The 23,441-nt window shown below is 38.0% G+C and overlaps 1 protein-coding gene, 1 long non-coding RNA gene and 1 other non-coding gene across 3 annotated transcripts; 1 reads left to right on the top strand and 2 right to left on the bottom strand.

Moving 5' to 3' along the window:
* The first annotated feature begins 17,519 nt into the window (after window positions 1–17,519).
* Window positions 17,520–19,279, top strand: LOC141643723 (geranylgeranyl pyrophosphate synthase, chloroplastic-like). The gene has a single exon (XM_074452996.1). It carries the CDS (start codon window positions 17,825–17,827, stop codon window positions 18,953–18,955), a length of 1,131 nt encoding a protein of 376 aa, XP_074309097.1. The 5' UTR covers window positions 17,520–17,824; the 3' UTR covers window positions 18,956–19,279.
* Window positions 19,280–19,459: 180 nt separating this feature from the next.
* TRNAD-GUC (transfer RNA aspartic acid (anticodon GUC)) lies at window positions 19,460–19,531 on the bottom strand. Its single transcript has one exon. It is a non-coding gene; the product is annotated as a tRNA-Asp (tRNA).
* A 996-nt stretch (window positions 19,532–20,527) lies between these two features.
* LOC141631610 (uncharacterized) lies at window positions 20,528–22,811 on the bottom strand. Its single transcript, XR_012537663.1, has 3 exons — window positions 22,501–22,811; window positions 21,831–21,941; window positions 20,528–21,241 (listed from the first exon to the last, which is right to left on the bottom strand). It is a non-coding gene; the product is annotated as an uncharacterized LOC141631610 (long non-coding RNA).
* Window positions 22,812–23,441: the final 630 nt, after the last annotated feature.

Genomic DNA, 23,441 nt, shown 5'->3' with positions numbered 1-23,441 from the left:
GTTCTATTTTTATCCGACAAAGAAACAAAATGGTGGACACTTGGACATCTAATTCTATTCTTTATTACCTAAGGTATTCTAATGAAAAAAGAAATGTAAAAAGTAAATATGTAAAATATATAAATGAATGGATGGTAATGATTTTTATAACTGAATTTTACATATTACCTTTAGTCAATTAGAGACGATATGAATAATGCACAGAAAGCGCTATGTTAAAATACAACTTATGTTTACCTTACTAATTAGGCTAAAATTATAAGTTTATTTTCTTAAATGCAATGGAGTTTATTAAAATTTTAACAAATAATACATTTACAATTCTTGTCGGCTCGTCGGTCTTGCAACATCGTCCTTGTAAATTCAATTGATTTCCAACGTGTTGGGAAAAATATTATTGAAATGATTTTTATATAACGAAATACCTAAGTGATATACTTAAATTATTAGCAAGGAGTTGATGACCTGTGACTTATACAAATAAAATTCTAGACTAAATACGTATTCAATAATTTTTAAAATAAATTTTATGTGAGCAATTTTTGAGAGGATACACGAGAAAATGTATTTATTAAACAATGGACATCATTCTAGTTTCATTTCTACTATATCTCTTGTCAATTAGAGTCATCTCTATATCTTTTGTTGTTGGTAAACTTTTATGTGAGGAGCTTTAACGCCTATATATCCAAATGAATTTCAAAGAAATAAGGATACACAATTTGTATTATTATACTTCTTCCATTTTATTAATTATCACCTCATTTGCTTGTGTGCAATAATTAAGATTAAGAAAAGATAAAAACCAATTGAAAATAAAAGGAAAAAGGTTGCAATTGGTGGAGTAATGCGAGAATTTTACCCTTAAACGATGACATTGTTTTGTAATTTAAAAAAAAAAGTTATAAGAAACATTGGTAAAAAGTAAGTTCCAAAGTAGAAATTAAAGAAAAAGGGTGATAATATAGAAATGGACAAAAAAAGAGAAGTGGGGTGATAATTAAAAAATATTCGTAACAATTGATTATGAGAAAACAAAAATATATACAAGAAAAAAAAGTAAATATTTTTCGAAGAAATATTGAGAGTGCTAGAAGAAAATATTTGATGGAAAACAAAAAATGATTTAAAGGCTTGAAAGCATTCAAAATTGAACAATGGATTGGAAAATGATCATTGGATTTCAATCAAAAACAATGCAAAATATTTACCTTGATCCGCATTAAAAGATCTGATTTATATCCTTGGAGCATATAACTTCAACACTTCCATTAAAACATTTTATTTATAATCTGTTTGTCGACTAATATATTTGATTTATAACCTGATTGACAAAATACAAGTTGAAGAGTACACGGAAAACTAATAAAGTGCACGAAAGGGTATAAGACAATTTAGTACTGTTCCGGGTGTAATTCCAGAGCAAGTATTGTTACCACCCGTGGCTTGTAGAATGATGTCCCGAGTTGGATTCATCACGTCTCTATCGTTCTTCTCGGCCTCACCTGCGACAATGAACGAACTGAGGGCTTGGCTTTGTGCCAAGCGTACTCACTCCGACGCTCAAGTCAGTGAATTTAGTGGGATAAGTTGTTATTACTCGGCTAAGGATGTATTGTAGAGAGATAAGGAAGATATTACCAGATGAATAGTGATTCTTAGGTTAATTTGTGGATCCTTTCCTCAATGAGGGTTGAGGAGTATTTATAGACTTTCACCTTTTGTCACGTAGTGGCCAAGTGGCTAGCAGGTGGAAAGACCGTTCTACCCTCGGCCGCTGGACCCATGGCAGGCCGGCCGAGGGTCTTGGATATGAGTACGCGGATATGTGTCCCGGCTGATCAGTTACCAGGCCGAGACCCAGGTGACAAGCCGATGGGTTGCATCGGCTAAGCTGTCTGAGTCGTTGACTTATTGTGGATATCCTTGACCTTGCTCGATATGTTGACTTGGTCAGCGGTGCAGAATATGCCCCATCAATTTGCCCCCAGCGTAGTCTATGCCGTGGTATGGGCTCCGATGTATGCTGAGCGTATATTCTGCGAAAGTAATTTTTGAAACTTTTCTGTATCGGCTTCTTCTATCTCGGCCTGGTTCTTATCAGGCCGTACCATATATATCCCCCCTCTGCATGGATGTGTAAAGGGCATCCGATGTGGAAAAGGAAGTGACGCTGGCCGAGACCAGGGTTGGGAGTGCCGGTTGTTTTTGATTGCCCCCAGGCCGGTGCTCCTTAGCATGGTTGATCCTGTGGCCGGCGGAGAGCAGATACCTAGGAATTTGTTGAGGAAGATGAGTGGGCAGAGATATGAAAGGGCGTGTTGAAGACGCTTGATCACTGTTGCGTTGATTGACGTTTAACTGTTGCGATGATTGACATTCCGTGGTTGCATGTCCGACCGTGTCTGCTTGCTGATTGGCTGACGCTTTATGGGCTGTTCTCTGATTGGTCCTTCTTTATGGGCTTTTTTTTCTATAAATAGGGCAGCTGTTCCGTTAATTTGGCCACCAATTTCATTCTCCAAAATTTTCTTCTCTCTAAACTTCCAAGGCCTTTTTTGTCTTCTAGTTTTCAGGGTTGCTACTCCGGCGAGTGTTTTTCTTCAAGGTAAACAAACAAATTTCCTTTCCTCTCTTGTTAAATAATCATTGCTATCATGTCTTCTGCTGACGCTGGGACTAGCGCTCCTGCGCCGGGGGGCCCTAGGTCCCCTTCTCCTGAAGTTGATCCTCGATATTTGGAGGAATGGGATGACGATGATGAGATCGATGACGACGCAGACGATTTTGGTGGTGATGCTGAAAAGGCCCGTCCTAATGAGAGGCGATGTTATTATGATCATGGCGACGCCTGTAAGGTCCGCCTTGACCGTGCTTGGACCCATAAGCTCGCCAGTTGTTCCGGCGAGAAATTTTTCGAGGGCCATTTTTTCTTTGGCAGGGGATATAAGATTGTTATCCCTGGGGAGGGTCAGGCCGTCTGTTGCCCTCCGCCGGCTACACCGCGTATACATGCGGCATTTGGAGTACGGGCTCCGGTTTCGCCGAATGAGTACGTTATGGCCATTATTAGGGCCATGAAAGTTCTTGTTGCCCACCGCACCCGTTAGTGTGAGGACCATAGTCGGCTTTGTCCGGCTTTGTCTCTTCAAGGGAGAGGCCCCAACGGTGAATTTATTCCGCCGGCTTCACTCACTCCGCCATCAATCTCTCGGCCGCGTCGGATGGTACAAAGGTGTGCAAACGGAGCGGGGCTATGTCTCTCGTGACAAGCTTTCTTCCCGTAAAGGCCGGCAAGGTCGATGGGTGTATGTTAAGGTGCCGGATGACTACCCGCCGCCCCGCTCCTTTCAAAGACCAAGTTAATTTGCGGTGTGAAACTAAAGCGGAGCACGACAGATGGGTCACCCGAAGAAGCTCAAGATGGATGCCTAAAGGTCCTTCTTAAGGAGGATGAGAAGTCGCGATGAGGCTCTTCGAGGCGGACAAGAGTGGGGTGCCGAAAAGATGGATTCCCCAACGCAGATCATCCTCCGGGATGAGCCGCTCATCACGTCGGCCTCATACCGGCCCTAGCACAGGGTGAGTGGGGTCGGTGCGAGGCCTATCGCCGCTCCCAATGTTCCTGTTTCTCGAGTTTCGGTTTATTTCTTCTGTTTAATTCTTGCTTTGTTTCCTTCGCAGACCACTTCGGACCGGACCTGTCTGAGAATATTCTCCGGAGAATGGGGCTGCACAAAGATAAAACCGTTGCTAACTTGCACCCCAAGGCTCTTGCCCATGATCGCAGAACGTCGCCGAATGATCTCATGGATCGGCCGGTGAGGAGCTTGAATGTGGTGGAGGCCTGTGCGAAGGTTGTTAGTAACATGCCGCGCCATACGCGAAAAACAAAGTCTTCGGCGGCGATGGCGCCGACATCGCCTCCACCTCCTACTCCCCCTGTTCGAAGGCAACGGTGGAGATCGTTGATATCACCAATGGGGAGGACTCTGACGAGGAGGGGCCTCCCCTTGTCCGTAAGAGGAAGGGGACAGCCTCTACCGCTGCCGCTGCTTCTGCCGTTGGCGAGGAAATGCGTCCTTCGGCCAAGAAGGCCAAGCATGGTACTGATCTACTCTGTGGCTCAGATTTGGCCGGCGCATTAGGCGCTGCTGATGACGGGTTTTTCGGCATGTCTGTATGTTGATACTGATGCTTTTGTTAAATTTTGCAGATCAGCCGATGTCGGCTGTCTCTCTTAATGAGCAGCAAGTGGGGGAGAGACCCGCGCAGACTGGTGATCGTAACGTCACCGTTGACTCTTCATCCCAGAAGGTTTCCCCCTCCCGACTGCAGGCTGGTGATCGAAACGTCGCCGCCGACTCTTCATCCCAGAAGGTTTTCCTTCCCTACCGCAGTCGGTGATCGAACGTCACCGCCGACTCTTCATCCTGTAGGTTTCCCCCCCGATCGCTTGCGCGGAAGGCGCGAGGTTGGTCGAGGAGCTGGCGAGATGGAACGAGCTGGCCGGTGCTCGTATTATAGAGCAGGAGAAAGCCGTGGCTCAGTCCGCTTTTGAGCTTGATGCCACTAGGAAGGTGGCCACGAAGGCGAGGCTGGATCTCCTCAATGAGCAGAGGCTTAGGGTAGATGCGGAGAAAGCGCTCTTGGCTGAGAGGAAGCTCAGGGAGGACGCTGAAAAGGAGGTCTTTGCTGAGAGGGCCAAGGCCGAGGCTGCTGCGGCCGAAGTTGCAAAGTTGCTAGATAAGTGCGACCTTGTTCAGAAGCATGCCGACCTTTATCTCCAGCAGAGGAATGAATTCAGGGGCAAATTTCAGATCCAGGGGAAGGTGATTCGGAGCAAGGAGGCCATTATTAGACAAAAGGAGGACGACATCGAGATGCTCCAAACCGAAATGCTTCCTAACATGTGCACCGAGTTCCGGGATCTGGCCGAAGAAGCTGCGAGGGAAGTGATTGAGGAGCTCTTCCCTCTTCCTGGTTCCTTTCCGTGGGCAAAATTTGACGAGCTGTTTGACGATAAGCTCGAAGCCAAGGAGAAGGCCGTGGAGGAGAAGGCCAAGGAGGCGGTGAGGGTGAAGATAGAAAAAGAGGCGGCCGCGGAGAGTGCAGCCCTCGCTGAGAAGACTAAGGCGGCCAAGGAGGAAGCCGTGAGGGCAAGGGCAGCTGATGCTGCCGAGGCTCAGGCTGAGGCTGCTGAAGCTGAGGCTGCTAAGAACGCCGCTGGGCAGCCCATCGAAGAAGATGCTGCTACTGCTGCTAATGGCGAGCAGCAACAGGCATAGGGAGACGGGCGGTCGTCACCAGGCTCACCCGGCGTCTCGGATAGCTTCAGCTGTTCGGGAGCCAATTATTAAGCCCTTCCTCCCTGCCATCTTTTGGCGCTTCATATGATACCTGTAATCTTTTGTTTTTCTTTTCCTTGTACTTTGTACAACTTTGGTAGGTTGTGTTTTGGCTTGTCCTTATGGGGACGGCCGTCATCCGTATTCTCCTCACTTGTAACTTATCATTTTTAATAAGAGTTCGTTTCTTTTGTCTTTGGCTTGGCCGAGGTCTTTACCTCGCTTTGAGTTTCCTTGCACTAATAGTTGAGCATATCAACTGTACTTAGTGTCTTCGTCTGAGTTTCCTTTTTGTTTTCGCCTCGGTCTGGCCAAGGCAGTCTAGAGTGCGCTTCCCACCTGTGTTTAAACGCTTTTAAGGCGTTTTGACCGTTTCTACGAGTATCGACTGCGTTTGCCGTAACTGCCGCGGCGTCCGCTTCCTGAGGGTGATTGCCGCTCTTGTCGGTTATGACAGTGTGAGCCGGCGTCTGTTTTTTGATAACGTGTTACGTGGCGTCTACCACTTGGAGTGACTGCCGAAGCGTCTACTACTTGGGGTGACTGCGACGGCGCTATATTTCTTGATAACGTGTTACGTGGCGTCTACCACTTGGAGTGACTGCCGAAGCGTCTACTACTTGGGGTGACTGCGACGGCGCTATATTTCTTGATAACGTGTTACGTGGCGTCTACCACTTGGGTGATCGCCGCGTCTACTACTTGGGGTGACTGCGACGGCGCTATATTTCTTGATAACGTGTTACGTGGCGTCTACCACTTGGAGTGACTGCCGAAGCGTCTACTACTTGGGGTGACTGCGACGGCGCTATATTTCTTGATAACGTGTTACGTGGCGTCTACCACTTGGAGTGACTGCCGAAGCGTCTACTACTTGGGGTGACTGCGACGGCGCTATATTTCTTGATGGAGACTGCCGCTCTTGTCGGTGTGACAGTATGAGCCGGCATCTATTTCTTGATAACGACTGATGGAAAAAAAAAATGGACACTTAGATGGACGACTTGGGACGATTTCTCATTAGGTGTAAACATGCGGTGGGGTGCCCACAACTATCTTGGACACCTCCGCCGCTATACAAAGTTTTCCCGAGATTACCAACGTCCTAATGGCTCATCAAAGGCACACCTTCCCAGTCAGCCGCTAGTTGCATCCATGAGGTCGCCCTCGTGCTGTAAGGATGGACTTTTTCCTTTCTCTGACTGCCTTGCCACTTTAAGGGACTGCATGTTGCATCCTCTGGCAGCTATCTGGACGTTGACCACCTCGTCCTTTTCGTCTTTGGAGACGATCTTATGCGCTTCCCCCTGGTCCGAGACGTACATCAGTGTTAGGGCCCGGATGGACATCACTGCGTCGGCCTCACTCAGAGTGACTCGGCCTATGAGAACGTTGTAGGCGGACGAGCCGTCAATGACCACGAACTCGGCTAGGACATTCTTAGCCGCATTCCCTTCGCCGATCATCATAGGCAGTCTGATTGACCCAGGGTACCATCCGGCCCCGAGAAGTCGTACGGTGGGTTGGTGCGGGGGCTTAGGTCCTTGACTTTCAGACCGAGGCTGAGGAAGCACTCCCTGAACATTATGTTCGTGTAGGCGCCTGTGTCAATCAGCCACCTCTTGACCAGGTGGTTGGATATGTCCAAATTGACTACAAGCGGGTCGCTGTGAGGAGCGATGACTCCTTCGTAGTCCTTCCTTCCAATAGTCATATCGGGGATGTTGGAAGTGGGGATCGCTGTGTTGGGCACAAAATTGATGGCCTGATATAGCTCGTTCTCAGTGCCGCTTGTGCCCATGGGCGGACCCTCCGTTCTCGTTGCCCCGATGACAACATGGATAACTCCTATCCGTTCAAGACGGATTTCTTATCTGAACCGCCGGCGTCGCCCTTATGGCCTTTGGCAACGTACTTCCGAGGCTCCCCTTCCGGATCGCTTCTTCAATGGCATTCTTCGATGCCTGCAGCTTGTCGATAAGGTGACCGGTGTGGCCGTGGTACTCACAAGATCGGCTCGTGTCACCGTCTCCCTTCGGCTTGGGGGCCTTTCCCACTTCTGGCCCTCGTGCTTGCTCAGGGCGAAGACCTTGGCGGCCGATACGACGAGGGGGGTTTTATCATTATACCGCCTCTGGCGGTACGATCCCGAACTCCACCCGGCGCCCGTCAAGTCCTGTTTCCTGGCAGATTTATCAGACCGTGACCTGTTATTGTCACGGCATCCTTCACCAGACCGTGACCGATCATTGTCGCGGCGTCCTTCGTCCGGGTTGTCCTCCCGGCGGCTCTTCTTTTCTGAGGGCTTGGGCTCGCTAGGGCCTACCCAGGTTTTGTGGTAGTCTTCCACTTTAATGGCTTGATCAGCCAATTGTCTGGCGGCGTCAAAGGTCAGGCCGCCACATTTGATGAGCTCGTTTTTTAGGTCCCCCCTTGGGAGGCCTTTCATCAGCGCGAAGGCTGCCAGTTCGCTGTTCAGCTCACGAACTTGCTGAATCTTGGCGTCGAACCTCTTCACATAACTCCGGAGAGACTCGCCTCCCTCTTGTCTGATAGTCAGGAGGTCCGATGTCTCCACAGCCCTCCTCTTGTTGCAGGAATACTGGGCTAGGAATGCGTCCTTTAGGTCGGCGTAACAGTATACCGACCCGTCGGGCAGCCCCTTGTACCAACTCTGTGCCATCCCATGCAGTGTCGTTGGGAAGATTCGGCACCAAACCTCATCAGGTTGCTCCCATACTGACATGTGAGACTCGTAAGCCTCGACGTGGTCAGTCGGGTCACCTTCCCCTTTGTATGCTATAGGTGGTAACTTTAGCTTAGTCGGCACCGGAGTATCAAGGACGTAGGCGCTGAGGGGTTGCCTGACCACATGTCGGACGACACGCGGCGATCGGCTCCTCGCATTCCTAGTCCGGCTTCTCTCCTCGTAGCGAGAAGGACTTCTCCTCCGACTCTGGCGAGTCGGGCTTCTTCTCCAACTCTGACGAGTTGGGCTTCTCTCGCTCCTCCGGGTGTGCCTCGTTCGTGCCGCGGCGACGCAGTCTTCTCACGAGTGCGAGAAGGACTTAGGTTCACCACGACCACTTTGGGCTCCCCCGGTGTCTTGACAGGGTCAGCTTCTCCTAATGCTCCGTTTAAGTTTCTGGGAGTCACATTTTGGGCCCTGGTCTCCTGGACGGTTTCCGTCGCTCTTGTCGGCGTGACAGTGTGAGTCGCGTACTCCCACCAGGTCCAGGAGCATCTTCGGTTTGCTACGTCAACCACATGTCCCATGATGGTGACCTGGTCGGCGGCGGGAGTGTCCGGTATTATTGGCATCCCGTACTCCGGTTGAATCACTTGACCGGCGGAGGGTTGCACAACTCCAGATTTGTGGACGGTATCATCCTGGTAGAATTCGGTTTCGTCGGTCACGAATGCCTCTTGTTCTTTCGACATCTTCTTGGCTTTCGGGGTGGGTTTTTGTGTGTATTTTGTTTGGGAATGAATGTGACTAGCTTCTAGTGTCTATCCCACAGACGGCGCCAATTGTTCCGGGTGTAATTCCAGAGCAAGTATTGTTACCACCCGTGGCTTGTAGAATGATGTCCCGAGTTGGATTCCTCACGTCTCTATCGTTCTTCTCGGCCTCACCTGCGACAATGAACGAACTGAGGGCTTGGCTTTGTGCCAAGCGTACTCACTCCGACGCTCAAGTCAGTGAACTTAGTGGGATAAGTTGTTATTACTCGGCTAAGGATGTATTGTAGAGAGATAAGGAAGATATTACCAGATGAATAGTGATTCTTAGGTTAATTTGTGGATCCTTTCCTCAATGAGGGTTGAGGAGTATTTATAGACTTTCACCTTTTGTCACGTAGTGGCCAAGTGGCCAAGTGGCTAGCAGGTGGAAAGACCGTTATACCCTCGGCCGCTGGACCCATGGCAGGCCGGCCGAGGGTCTTGGATATGAGTACGCGGATATGTGTCCCGGCTGATCAGTTACCAGGCCGAGACCCAAGTGACAAGCCGATGGGTTGCATCGGCTAAGCTGTCTGAGTCGTTGACTTATTGTGGATATCCTTGACCTTGCTCGATATGTTGACTTGGTGAGCGGTGCAGAATATGCCCCATCAAGTACAATTTACAAAATTTGTCAATTAATATTCTAAGGGTTGGAATATATAACGTAACATGTCACCAATAATTAGAGATTCATAGTACAATTTGATATTGCGCATACATCATAATAATAATAAAAAAAAAGGAAAACTCAATGAAACTGAAAAATTATTCAAGTCAAAAGATAATTGCAAAGAAGTTTCATAACCATTATTTCCAGATTTCATGCAATGTTTTTGATATGTGAGTATGTCATCCTCCTGCAATTTTAATACAAATACAAAAATAATAACTAAATAAGATTCTAACTATTAATTAATTTAAAACATAATAAGAATAAAAAAGTTAAATAATTCAATTGTTTATATATGCATATTTTACCTAGCAACGTTTTGGATAAAAATGAAATATATGATTGTTGTAATATTTATATAAGATTCAAACTATTAATTAATTCAAAACATAATAAGAATAAAAAAGTTAAGTAATTCAATTGGTTATATATGCATACTTTACCTACTAACTTTTTGGATAAAAATGAAAAATAGGATTGTTATAATATTTATATAAGGAATTTTTTGTAATTAATTTCAATAATTTATTTGAGAGAAGAAGAATGTTGTGTGAACTAAGGGAGAGATAAAAAATGGTGAAATAAATACAAAGTATAATAATTGTGAGGAAAAACAAAAAGACCATCTATTAAATAAAAGAAAAAAAGTTAAATGAATAGGTAGATTAATACCAAATTTATGAGAGGAAAATAAAGAGTTTGTATTAATTTGTTTTTTGTGTTTTCCACTAATATTTTTTCATTTTTTGTATTTTATAAGCATGTAACACATGATATTTAGAGATTACTTTTAGTTAGATAATTAAGTAATTAATATAATTGAATTATTAGTAACCAATAGAAAAATTACACGTGGATTAAAATTAAATGCAAAGAAAAATAACATAAAATATGGCACTTAAAATTGCTTAACATGACACACGTCAAATAATAAACTACTCATCTTGCTTTTTTATTATGTTGTATAGATACTAATAATTAAGTCATTTATCATACTAAATTTTGAAAAAACAATTAATTTGGAATAAATTTCAAAGGATAATTAAACAATAAAAGTGGAATGGAGAAGGTCTCATTTAAATTATAATTTACGTGATATAATTTCATGAACTAAATACATGGTATTACTACCAGTCTACCCTTTTAAAATTCTATTATTAGTGTTTAATTTACTTATGTATTTACAGAATTTGTTTGTAAATTATTTAAATTAAATAAATATTTTCTTTTCCATATATTTTATATTTTCCAAAACCTTATCCTTTACGTGAAATAATTTCATGAACTAAATACACGGTATTACTTCCCTTTTAGAATTTTAACTATTATTTAATTCAAAACATAATAAGAATAAAAAAGTTAAATAATTCAATTGTTTATATATGCATACTTTACCTAGCAACTTTTTGGATAAAAAATGAAAAATAGGATTGTTGTAATATTTATATAAGATTCAAACTATTAATTAATTCAAAACATAATAAGAATAAAAAAGTTAAATAATTAAATTGGTTATATATGCATACTTTACCTACCAAATTTTTGGATAAAAATGAAAAATAGGATTGTTATAATATTTATATAAGGAAATTTTTGTAATTAATTTCAATAATTTATTTGAGAGAAGAAGAATGTTGTGTGAACTAAGGGGGAGATAAAAAAATTGTGAAATAAATACAAAGTATAATAATTGTGAGGAAAAACCAAAAGCCATCTATTAAATAAAAGAAAAAAAAGGTAAATGAATAGGTAGATTAATACCAAATTTATGAGAGGAACATAAAGAGTTTGTATTAATTTGTTTTTTGTGTTTAGCACTAATATTTTTTTTATTTTTTGTATTTTATAAGCATGTAACACATGATATTTAGAGATTACTTTTAGTTAGATAACTACTTACTTTTAGTTGAATAATTAAGTAATTAATATAATTTAATTATTAGTAACCAATAGAAAAATTACACGTGGATTAAAATTAAATGCAAAGAAAAATAACATAAAATGTGGCACTTAAAATTGCTTAACATGACACACGTCAAATAATAAACTACTCATCTTACTTTTTTATTATGTTGTATAGATACTAATAATTAAGTCATTTATCATACTAAATTTTGAAAAAACAATTAATTTGGAATAAATTTTAAAGGATAATTAAACAATAAAAGTGGAATGGAGAAGGTCTCATTTAAATTATAATTTACGTGATATAATTTCATGAACTAAATACATGGTATTACTACCAGTCTACCCTTTTAAAATTCTATTATTAGTGTTTAATTTACTTATGTATTTACAGAATTTGTTTGTAAATTATTTTAATTAAATAAATATTTTTTTTCCATATATTTTATATTTTCCAAAACTTTATCCTTTACGTGAAATAATTTCATGAACTAAATACACGGTATTGCTTCCCTTTTAGAATTTTAACTATTTATTAATTCAAAACATAATAAGAATAAAAAAGTTAAATAATTCAATTGCTTATATATGCATACTTTACCTAGCAACTTTTTGGATAAAAATGAAAAATAGGATTGTTGTAATATTTAAATAAGATTCAAACTATTAATTAATTCAAAACATAATACGAATTAAAAAGTTAAATAATTCAATTGGTTATATATGCATACTTTACCTACCAACTTTTTGGATAAAAATGAAAAATAGGATTGTTATAATATTTATATAAGGAAATTTTTGTAATTAATTTCAATAATTTATTTGAGAGAAGAAGAATGTTGTGTGAACTAAGTGGGAGATAAAAAAATGGTGAAATAAATACAAAGTATAATAATTGTGAGGAAAAACCAAAAGACCATATATTAAATAAAAGAAAAAAAAAGTTAAATGAAAAGGATCAATACCAAATTTATGAGAGGAAAGTAAAGAGTTTTATTAATTTGTTTTTTGTGTTTGCCACTAAATTTTTTTTATTTTCTTTGTATTTTATAAGCATGTAACACATGATATTTAGAGATTACTTTTAGTTGGATACTTACTTAATTTTAGTTAGATAATTAAGTAATTAATGTAATTGAATTATTAGTAACCAATAGAAAAATTACACGTGGATTACAATTAGATGCAAAGAAAAATAACATAAAATGTGGCACTTAAAATTGCTTAACATGACACACGTCAAATAATAAACTACTCATCTTGTCTTCTTATTATATTGTATAGATACTAATAAGTAAGTCATTTATCATACTAAATTTTGGAAAAACAATTAATTTGGAATAAATTTTAATGGATAATTAAACAATAAAAGTGGAATGGAGAAGGTCTCATTTAAATTATCATTTAAGAGATTTTATTTCATGAACTAAATACATGGTATTACTACCCTTTTAAAATTATATTATTAGTGTTTAATTTACTTATGTATTTACAGAATTTGTTTGTAAATTATTTAAATTAAATAAATATTTTCTTTTCCATATATTTTATATTTTCCAAAACCTTATCCTTTACGTGAAATAATTTCATGAACTAAATATACGGTATTACTCCCCTTTTAGAATTTTATTATTAGTGTTTAATTTCATTTAAGTATTTACTGAATTTGTTTGTAAATTACTTAAATTAAAAAAATATTTTTTTCCTTATATTTTATATTTTCCTAAGAAAATATTTTATATGATATTTAATACTCAATTGTTGATTAATTAGTTCTATAAAACATCTTCTATATATACAACAAAGTTATAATAACAACAATAGTGAATTGGTGCCTTTCAAAAAAAAAAAAGTAGTGAATTAGTGACAAATCTGACAATACAAAAAAAATTTGTTTTGAACTTCATTTATTCTTCTTCGTTCTTAATTTCTTATGTATTCAGTTTTTTTATTTCGTATACATATAATACTAATCCATATGAAATTTCTTGAAATTATTAACTTATAGTTAATGTGTATTTTCTTATTGTAGTTTTTTTTTGAGTTAATTAAGTTTAAAGCTAATGGAATATGGATGAATTTTTAAAGAAAATAAGTGAATTAAATTAATGCAATATATGAATAAATTGATAATCCATGTCATATTAGTTTGCCAAGTCACATTGTTATTGTGTACGTGGCTTTTTTTCATCCCATGTGGCATTGTCTACGTGACATTTTTATGCTAGCCTTTTAATACTCCCTCCTATTCTCTATTTTCTTCCCTATTTCCTAAAACGGATTATTCAGGTTTTCTTCCCCTTTCCTTTTTTGGAAACTTTTAATCTTATTTTATTCATTCCTCTCTCCTATCACCAAACCCCACCCAACTCACAATTTCTTATTTAATTCATAATTATTCATTTCTCTCTCCTATCACCAAACCCCACCCAACTCACAATTCCTTATTTTATTCATTCCTCTCTCCTATCACCAAACCCCACCTAATTCACAATTCATATTTTATTCACTTCCTTAAATATTGTGCCCCATCCAAAGGGGAAGAAAAAGAAGAATAGGAGGGAGTAGTATTTATAGATTTGTAGTTTATAATTGAAGAAGTTTAATTATTCTAAGAGGTTGTAGTGTTGCACGATTAGAAACGGAGAGAATCATTTTTTTTTTTTTTTTTGGCAAGGGTATAGAAATGGAAAATTATGCGCAAAATGTATTGAAATGAGTAAAATACGTACTGCGAAAATAAATTACGATAAATGTTTAAGGTGAAACTCAAACCTTTACAAATCAATACGGGGGAAATCATCGGGATAAAATTCGACAAGCGTTAAGTATCTTTTGCTTATCAAAAGGCATAAATGAATCAATAGATGTTGGCGATTTGTTTGGGATTTGGATCCTCTCCATTTCTTTTAGGAATTGGAGAGACCATTTCCTCTCTTAAACTCTTTAAATATGGGTCCTGCTATACGTCGTCGACAATTTACTAATTGTCGTCGACAATTAATGTAAATTTCCAAGTTTGCCCTCCATAACATAACTCCATTTCCGTCTCACTAAAATGCAATTTCCGTCTCACTAAAACACAAGTCAATTTACGTTTCACTAACGTCTCACTAAAATCTTCCAAACAAAAAAAAAGCCGGTTTTTCAAAAAAAAAATAAAAAGCGGGATTTGTAATTAACAACATGAACGAGAACTTAGCGATTATCGATTACCGCACCAAAAAATTAATCAAAGTCAGAAAATGATTTTTTTTTTTCAAAAAAAAAAAAAAAAAAAAAAAAATTTCCGGACGAAAAACATTTTCGTCCGGACAAAGAAAATTTTCGTCCAGACCATGGTCCAGACAAAAATATTTTTCGTCCAAACCCAGGTCCAGACGGAAAATATTTTCGTCCAGATCCAGGTCCAGACGAAAAATATTTTCGTCCGGATTTTTTTTTTTTTTTTTTTTTTTTTTTAATTTTTTTTTTCCCGGACGAAAATACTTTTCGTCTGGACCTGGGTCTGGACGAAAATATTTTCCGTCTGGACGAAAAATATTTTTGTCTGGACGAAAAATTTCTTTGTCCGGACCTTGGTCTGGACGAAAAATTTCTTCATCCAGGCCCTTTTTCAACAATTTTTTTTTTTAAAAAAATTATTAATTTCCGTCTTAAATTAGTTTTGGGTGCGTGGATCGATAATCGCTAATTAAAATAAGTTTCAATAAATTAAAAAATTAAAATAAAACGAACTATCCCCGAACGTGGTTTATTAGTCATTATTAATTATTTTTTTACGAAAACAAAACAAGACGGAAAAAATTAGGGGGGGGGGGGGGGGTGAGGGAGGGGTAGTTTTGGAAGTTCATTAAAATTGTCGACGATAATTAGTAAATTGTCGACAACCTTTAGCAGACAGGTTACTTCTATAAGACCGTCCTATAGCATAGGACGAGCCCAATTAAGAGACTAGCCCAAAATGAAAGAAAACTCCTCTCTTTCACTACATATGCAAGCAACGTGTTTACGTCTTCCATCACATTTCCTAGTTCTCAATTCTCATCCACCATCTCCTTCAATGGCTTGCGTATGTGGCCACATCCTCACCACAACCGCCTCCTCCTTACTGTGTCTACATCACTCTCGCATTTATCGTTTACATCACCTTCCTTCATCTCTCTCTGTCTTCGAAGATCGTCGATAATAATTGCCGACGACCCTTGGATGCCAACCACCATCTCGCTAGGTTTGCAAATGAACTTCAAAATTTCAGCTTTTAAAATTAATTTAATACTTCAAAGCCTTAATTAATGGTATAATTTTAATACTTATGGTTTTATATTGAAAACTTTGAGTTCTAAGTTCAAAGTTTGTAATTTAAAACATGATGTTTTCAAAATTAAAATCCGAGTTTTAGAATTAAAGTGTCGAATTTTACCTTAGAGTTTAAAAGAAGGTCACTCCAATATTTTCAAACTTAAAACATTAGTTTTCAAATTAAAATCAAGTATAGAATACTGATTTTACATTATTGTTCCGAAGTTATAGGATACGACTTAAATATGTAAACATGGAAGTGATGACTGATTCATAACGAAGTAAGAAAGTGATATGGACTTGCTCAAGGAGAAAGACAGATAAATGGGTAGGAAGTTACTCAAACCAGAAAATCAGATGAAAGAATTGTCGGTTAATTTGATTGATTTGTATTGTCTTGGGCTTTTATTTGATTGGACTGGTCTTATGATATAAGACTGTTCTATAGAACAATTTGTGATATTATTTTCTCTACTATACCTCAATATTCCTTTATTTTTACACATAAATTTAGAACCGTTCGATAATTTCAAGATGCGATCTGGGCCGTCGAAAGGAAATGACCTCTCCATTTCTTTTTAGGAAATGGAGAGGATCTCCACTCATTTGTTTGTCACTGCTATTAAATACTCCCTCCATTCAACTCCACTTTGCAAGTTTGCTTTATCACGTTTGTCAACGCAGTTTTTACGCGATAAATATCATTAGCTGCGTATTTGCAAAAATTATAAAAGTTAGATATTTTTAATATACTCTTAAAAACGAATCAAACAAGATCCCACATGAATATATTTTCATTTGTGTATCGAAAGAAAATTGAAGTTGAATGTCCGCTTGTGAATAGTGCGTAAAAGAGAAACTTGCAAAGTGGAGTTGAATGGAGGGAGTAGTTATAACTCACAAGTACCTTAAAAGAGATTGACCACTATCGATATAAAATACACCTAGTTAACATGAAAAAAAAAAATGACCGAACCGAGGGAGTTTAAGATTAGGATTATGTGCTTCCAAACCAAACGCAAGTATGCAACCAATTGAATTGCAATTAGTCTCTTTTAAAATAGATATATCAGTTTTAAAGTTAAAAGGGTCAAATGATATTTCACTTATGTAGGTATTACTAGACCTGACAAATGGGTCGATCGAGTCGGGTTCATGTCAGGTCCTTTCAGGTCTATAGACTTCGAGTCGTGTTGGTTTCGGGTTCTGGTTATTTTAATGTCAACTACGATCAAGTTAACTATATGACGGAGTCCATTGCTAACCAGTCCATTCCTCGAGGACTAATTTCACACATGGCTCATTATCCATATGGACTAGGAGTCTGTCGATATGTAGGATCTGAGCCCTTTTGGGACCAGATAGCAAGGCGAGCAACTTCGCACGCATAGACATACAAATACCACCAGAAACTAATAGGGCTAGTGATTGGCTAGCAAATTACGGGGTTCAGACTTCGGTTTCCGTCACCTATTTGGATGCTCCAACAGGTCCTTTCCGGGCCATTATTCGTGAAGACATTTTGGGAGTTGCAATCCCTCGTTTAGTTCCTTATAGTATCGGGTTTTTGCTCTCTCATGTACCAAAATAAAAATAAACAAAATGATCAGTTTGCAACAATAAACGTTAAGATCAGGTTATATTGGGTCGGATAATTCGGGTTTGGGTCATGTTTACATGTCGTGTCGGGTCGATTTTACCAAGTCTAGGTACTAAATAGGACAAATTATCATATTACTCTTGTCCTAATCAAAATATTTGACGGATACTTCCGAATTAACCGAAAATTTGTGAATCATAAACACCCAAAAAAGAGAGGAAAAAGAATACTCCGTACACAAAACCAAGGTTAGCAAGGCTAACACTAACAGTGTAGCTGCACTTTCCTTTCTTATCCACTTCACCACTCCATGAAGCTTATCTAATTTCCTCCCCTGCAATCTGCAAATCACATGAACATTTTCACTATTCTTTGAATCTTCTTCTTATAATTTAATCATATTCGGTATTTTATTATCCCTATTCATATAATTTCTGCAAAAAAAAAAAAAAAAAAAAATCAGCAAAAATTTAACTATTTGAAGGAAAAAAAATGAGTAACACCAACTCCACTAGTCTTAATTTAGGGTTTTGGGTTCATCGATGCAATTCAATTCCCAGATCTAGATCTTCAATTTCCCCTTCTTGGAATTATAATAATTATAATAGTATGAATTCATTTCCATGTTCTGCGCAAATTCCTCTCTCTTCAAAAATGCCCAAAATCTCTGCAATCCTCACACAAAATGACAATAATAACCCTACAACAACAACAACACAACCGAAACCCGAATTCGATTTCAAGAAATATATGATGGATCAAGCAAGCAAAGTCAACGAAGCGCTAGACAAGTCAATCCCACTAAAACACCCAGAAAAGATCCACGAAGCGATGCGGTATTCGTTACTAGCAGGCGGTAAGAGGGTTAGACCAGTGTTATGTATCGCCGCCTGCGAGCTAGTCGGCGGGGAGGAGTCAGTGGCGATGGCGGCGGCGTGTGCGGTGGAGATGATTCATACAATGAGTCTTATCCATGATGATTTACCATGTATGGATAATGACGATCTTCGTAGAGGGAAACCCACTAACCATAAGGTTTTCGGCGAGGACGTAGCTGTCCTCGCCGGGGATTCCCTCTTGGCCTTCGCTTTTGAATATTTAGCGAAGGCCACTCCCTCGGGCAAGGTCCCCGCTGGGAAAATTGTCCGGGCAGTCGGGGAACTTGCCCGAGCAATTGGGGCAGAAGGGCTGGTTGCTGGACAGGTAGTTGATATTAATTTAGGCGGAGTTGAGGGAGTGGGAATGGAGGAGCTGGAGTTCATTCATATTCATAAGACGGCGAAATTACTTGAAGCTGCGGTTGTTTTGGGGGCGGTGTTGGGTGGTGGGAGTGATGATGAGGTTGAGAGGTTACGGAGATTTGCGAGAGGGATTGGGTTGTTGTTTCAGGTTGTTGATGATATATTAGATGTTACGAAATCGTCTGAGGAGTTGGGGAAGACTGCTGGGAAAGATTTGGTGGCGGATAAAGTGACGTTTCCGAAATTGATTGGAATTGAGAAGTCTAGGGAGTATGCTGAGAGGTTGAATAAAGAAGCTAAAGAACAGCTTATTGGGTTTGATCCTTATAAGGCTATGCCTTTGATTGCGCTTGCTGATTATATTGCTTATAGGCAGAATTGATTGGTCAATGGGGGTTTTACCCCGTCTACAATAGGTGGGTAGCATTTCGTTGAATGAATTGGTTTCTCTTGTTGTAGGTTGTATACTTGTATCGTTATGTAATATGGGAAGAATGTCGAAATGATATATATATGACTCATTTCGACATCAATGCTTCTTACTTGTGATGGTCTTTTCAAAGAGACCTCTCACAGCTCCTCTCCACTTGTTTTCTCACTTGCCCCTTTGTCTCACGTCTCTTCAAATTGAAGGATTTTGTCCGTGTTTTGACATCTAGTGTATTACTGAAATGCATTTTTGTTTTGTGTAATGTGGTTTCTGTAATTAGATGTCTTTTGTCTCACAACCACACCGCATTTTGCACATATTTCATTCATCCAATCATTCAATCATTCCAATCAATGTTTTTCTAGTACTCGCGGTTTTGGTCTTGAAATCGAAGTTGTAATACCAGCAAGAGCCAGTGTTTTCATTGCTAATGTTTGAAAAAAATGAAAAAAATTACGCCGTTGCCGGGGATCGAACCCGGGTCACCCGCGTGACAGGCGGGAATACTTACCACTATACTACAACGACCTTGATGTTTAAACTTTAACTCAGTGTTTAATTATACTCAATGCTTTGTAAGCTCACCTTAATTTAATATATACATCAGACAACTACAAAGCTTTGGCTGACTTAACACACTTTCATTCTCGACCTTATTTGTGTGACTAATTTCTTTTACGATGATTTTCATTACTTATCTTTCCGTATATAAGACAAATATGTTATTTTTTCTTATGCTTTATATGTTTTTGTTTTATTTTAATTACGTAAAACATCTTAAGTTTAATACGAATATACTCATCTTAAATAAGGATTTGTGGTCAATCTTTATACTCGAACTAGTTTAGAACCCGTGCAAAATTGCACGGGTATATGTAGGAGAATATCTAAAAATTATAGTTAGTCATTCTAATAGCTTGATACCATGAAATAGGGTTTTACTTTAGAAACCATATAATGCACAAGCATAGTCTTCACTCTTCATGTAAATATTTCAAAATGAGATAGTTTAGCAAATAACCCACCACCATCGTAACAAATCTTAATATAATGGGCAAAATTTCTTATGAACATATCATAAACACTTTATTTTCCCGATGCGGAATACTTAATTTTATAATCTCTTAGATTGTTAAAGTTTCAAACTAAGATAGTACCTCGGTACTTTAGCTAAATGTAAAACTCATCCCTTAAATTTTATTTTTGATTTTAAAAATTGGAAAGCACTACTACATACATAACCAACATCTATTTATCTTTAATTAAAATACTTCTCACAAGGTTTAAAAGTTACATTAAACAAAGTAATTAGAACATAAACAATACTAATTAAAAACTCATATGTTTATATTCCAAAGTGGAGATTGAAAACTCAAATGTTTCTATTCTACTATGGCAGATGTTGTCATCAACAGATTTTAAACCCGCAGTGATTTGAGAATTGTCCATGAAACATAAAGTTAGCTAAATTATTGAATTAAAGGTTGCCTAAATTGTACAACCAATAATTGGTAAATAAAACCTTGGAAGTAACTATTGTAAAGGAATTGAAAATAAACCCTTTGGGAGCAACAAATGTAAAGGAACAGAGTAGTGAGTTCGGCCAAAGGCTTTGAACATGTAATATTGACAAAAGTAGTGTAGCTATTATGTCACCTTTTGAAGGCGTAAATTTGTTCAAGTGTTAATGTGTCTAGCACAAAGGCTCTACCTATTCTACACTAACGATGTTCAATTTATGTAAAAACAATAGCTTAGTTTCTTTTTCCTTTTGTTGCTGATCTCAGTTGTATTCAGAGGCGTACTTCGTACCCATGAAATTTGACCAGTGGGGTCATAACGTATGTTCAAGAACCAGCCATACAAATAACGTTGTCTTACATATTAAAAATTGGTACGATTTTACACATTTTCGCTTTTATTCGGTTCCAAATTCAGAGAACCAGCGAAAACTCGTGAGGTCTTTAAACCTCACACCCACCAAGGTAAGAATGCCACTGTCTGTGTTGTCGAAGTTATTAATGTCGCAGCTTGCATCCGTATACCAATAATCATATCCCACGTAGCTATATATAACAATAGTCATATCCCACTGTAGCTGTATGGTAGCCTTGAGTCCTTGATATACACTTCTAAACTGGATTCAAATAGTGTACAAAGTACTTGTAATAAGATGTATATATGCCACCATAACTTGGTGGCCACTTCCAATTGATAGTCCCCAACTCCCTGAGCATACTATTTTACATAAAAATTAAAGAGAGAGATTTAGTGCACCAAATTCTCATACATATTTAAAATTAAAAATACCATATAATTGTAGTTACTTTATTATTCAATTTTCAAAAGAGACGGATCATTTAGCTAATATTTACGATGAATTCTCGACTAATTTCTATTATGGCTCGTTATAAATAACCGTTTGCATGATTTCTGAAACAGTGTGTATGTCAACGGACAATATCAAGGTAATATTTAAGCTATGAAACTTTCACCAATAACCTCCCCAAACAATATGGCCTCTTATGGCTTGGGACAGCTAACAAAAAATTGTATAAAGAGTACCATGGCGATAGCATGATAGGTAGGAGCGAAGATCCTCTCCATTATGCAAAGAAATGGACCTCCATTTTCTAGGAACGACCCAGATTATATTTTGTGACGATCTAGTGGTTATAATTGTTTCACAAATGCAATTTACGGCTTCCCAAAAAATCATCATAATAATGCAAGTCTAAATCATGTGGGCTCACTTAGTAATATGTAATTTAACTAACAATAATTAATGTGTTCAAAATTGAGTTTCATGAAATTAAACCTAGCTTACCATGGATGGATGCCTTATCATGTTTAACTGTAATCACCATTCAAGTAGGCTACCTGACCGCTTTGGATAAGCTAAGCGTTATCATTAGATGATTCACATACCCATTGTATTCTGACCATCAACATAAAAGGTATGGAAATTAATACGAAGTATATCACATTATGTAATTTTGCTCAATGTTTTCCCTATAAACTCAATGATTATGAAAAAAAAAAACAAATTAAACAAACCCCAAAAAAAGTTGGAGATCTAAAAAAAGTATTTGAGAACTTAAAAGTGACGTTTTAAGCACCGTACAATATGAATCAATTAGACCATGAAAATATTGACGTCTTTCATTCGTCCAATCATTTGTTTGCCTTTATTTAAAATCTCCTCACGAAGAATAAAAAAGACAAACAAATGATTGAGACAAAGGGAGTACAATCAAATTTAAACTTATCAATTGCCATCAAAATTCTAATCAACTAATCAAATTTAAACTTAAATCATGTTCTAATTTCTAGTATTGTTTTACTTCACCAGGTAAACTTTTTTGTATTGCGATTATGAAATTTAAACACTTATGGTAATAACAATTATGGAGTATATAATTTGTTCATATTATTAATATATTAGTGATAGATAGAAGAAAAGATGCATAAGAAATACATCGGCAAAGAAAACTTACCATCAGAATTTGACAATTGCTGGACAGAACAATTGCATGCATCTACCCTAATTGAAGGAACCATCGGTAAAAACTAACTACTGGATGAATACTCCTTGTATGATATGATTTTTCAATGAAATTAGTTGAGTTTTAGGTAAAGAAGGAATTTGAATAAAGAATTAAAGATTAGAATGATTGAATATATGGAAGGGAAATATACATACGGCAAACCAAAGATGGACTATAAGTGCTTAGTTTAGGGTTTTGAGTGAGCGGGAAAAAAAGCAAGGAGAAAAGGACACGTGTCAAGTTTTATGTATAATGGTTCTTCTATTATACTTGTATATAGATAGAATTGGGTCTCAAAGCTTAAATCTTTCAAAAAAATTTTCAATTCCTTCTTTAAGAATTCAAGGACCATGGGATGTAAATCATGAAATACTTTTATTATGAAGGCTAACATATATTCATTGGTCAAATTGTGAGACAAACTCATCTCATCTCGTATACAAGTAATACATTTACCATCAGTTAAACACTTTACAAACCGCAAAGTACAATATAACTACAAGATGAATATGATTCGAACAAAAGGTTCGTATTTCAAACTTAATCCTAGTGTTCACTATATTTACTTTTTGTTAGCAGAATCAACGGCCAGAATGCTCAAGAAAGACGTTGCTCTTCCAACGTTCACTTTCACCAAAAGAGGAATTAGATCACCCATATTATTTGCCATATAATTTTTTGCCGTAAATAAGTTGTGCAATATCTTTTGTATAGTGCAAGATCTCTTGTATATATAGCCTAACAGTAATTGTATTTTACACACAATTCTTTCATCATCAATAATATTACTTCCCATTCAAACGTTAGCAAGGTTCTATCATGGTATCAGGAGATTAGGTTCACTAATTTTCCAATCCAATTTTTTTTTTTTTTTTTCGTTTCAACTTATA

This window comes from Silene latifolia, chromosome 2 (assembly GCF_048544455.1).
Source record: "Silene latifolia isolate original U9 population chromosome 2, ASM4854445v1, whole genome shotgun sequence".
In the NCBI taxonomy this organism is placed as follows: domain Eukaryota; kingdom Viridiplantae; phylum Streptophyta; class Magnoliopsida; order Caryophyllales; family Caryophyllaceae; genus Silene; species Silene latifolia.
This window is presented reverse-complemented; position numbering and strand designations above follow the sequence as displayed.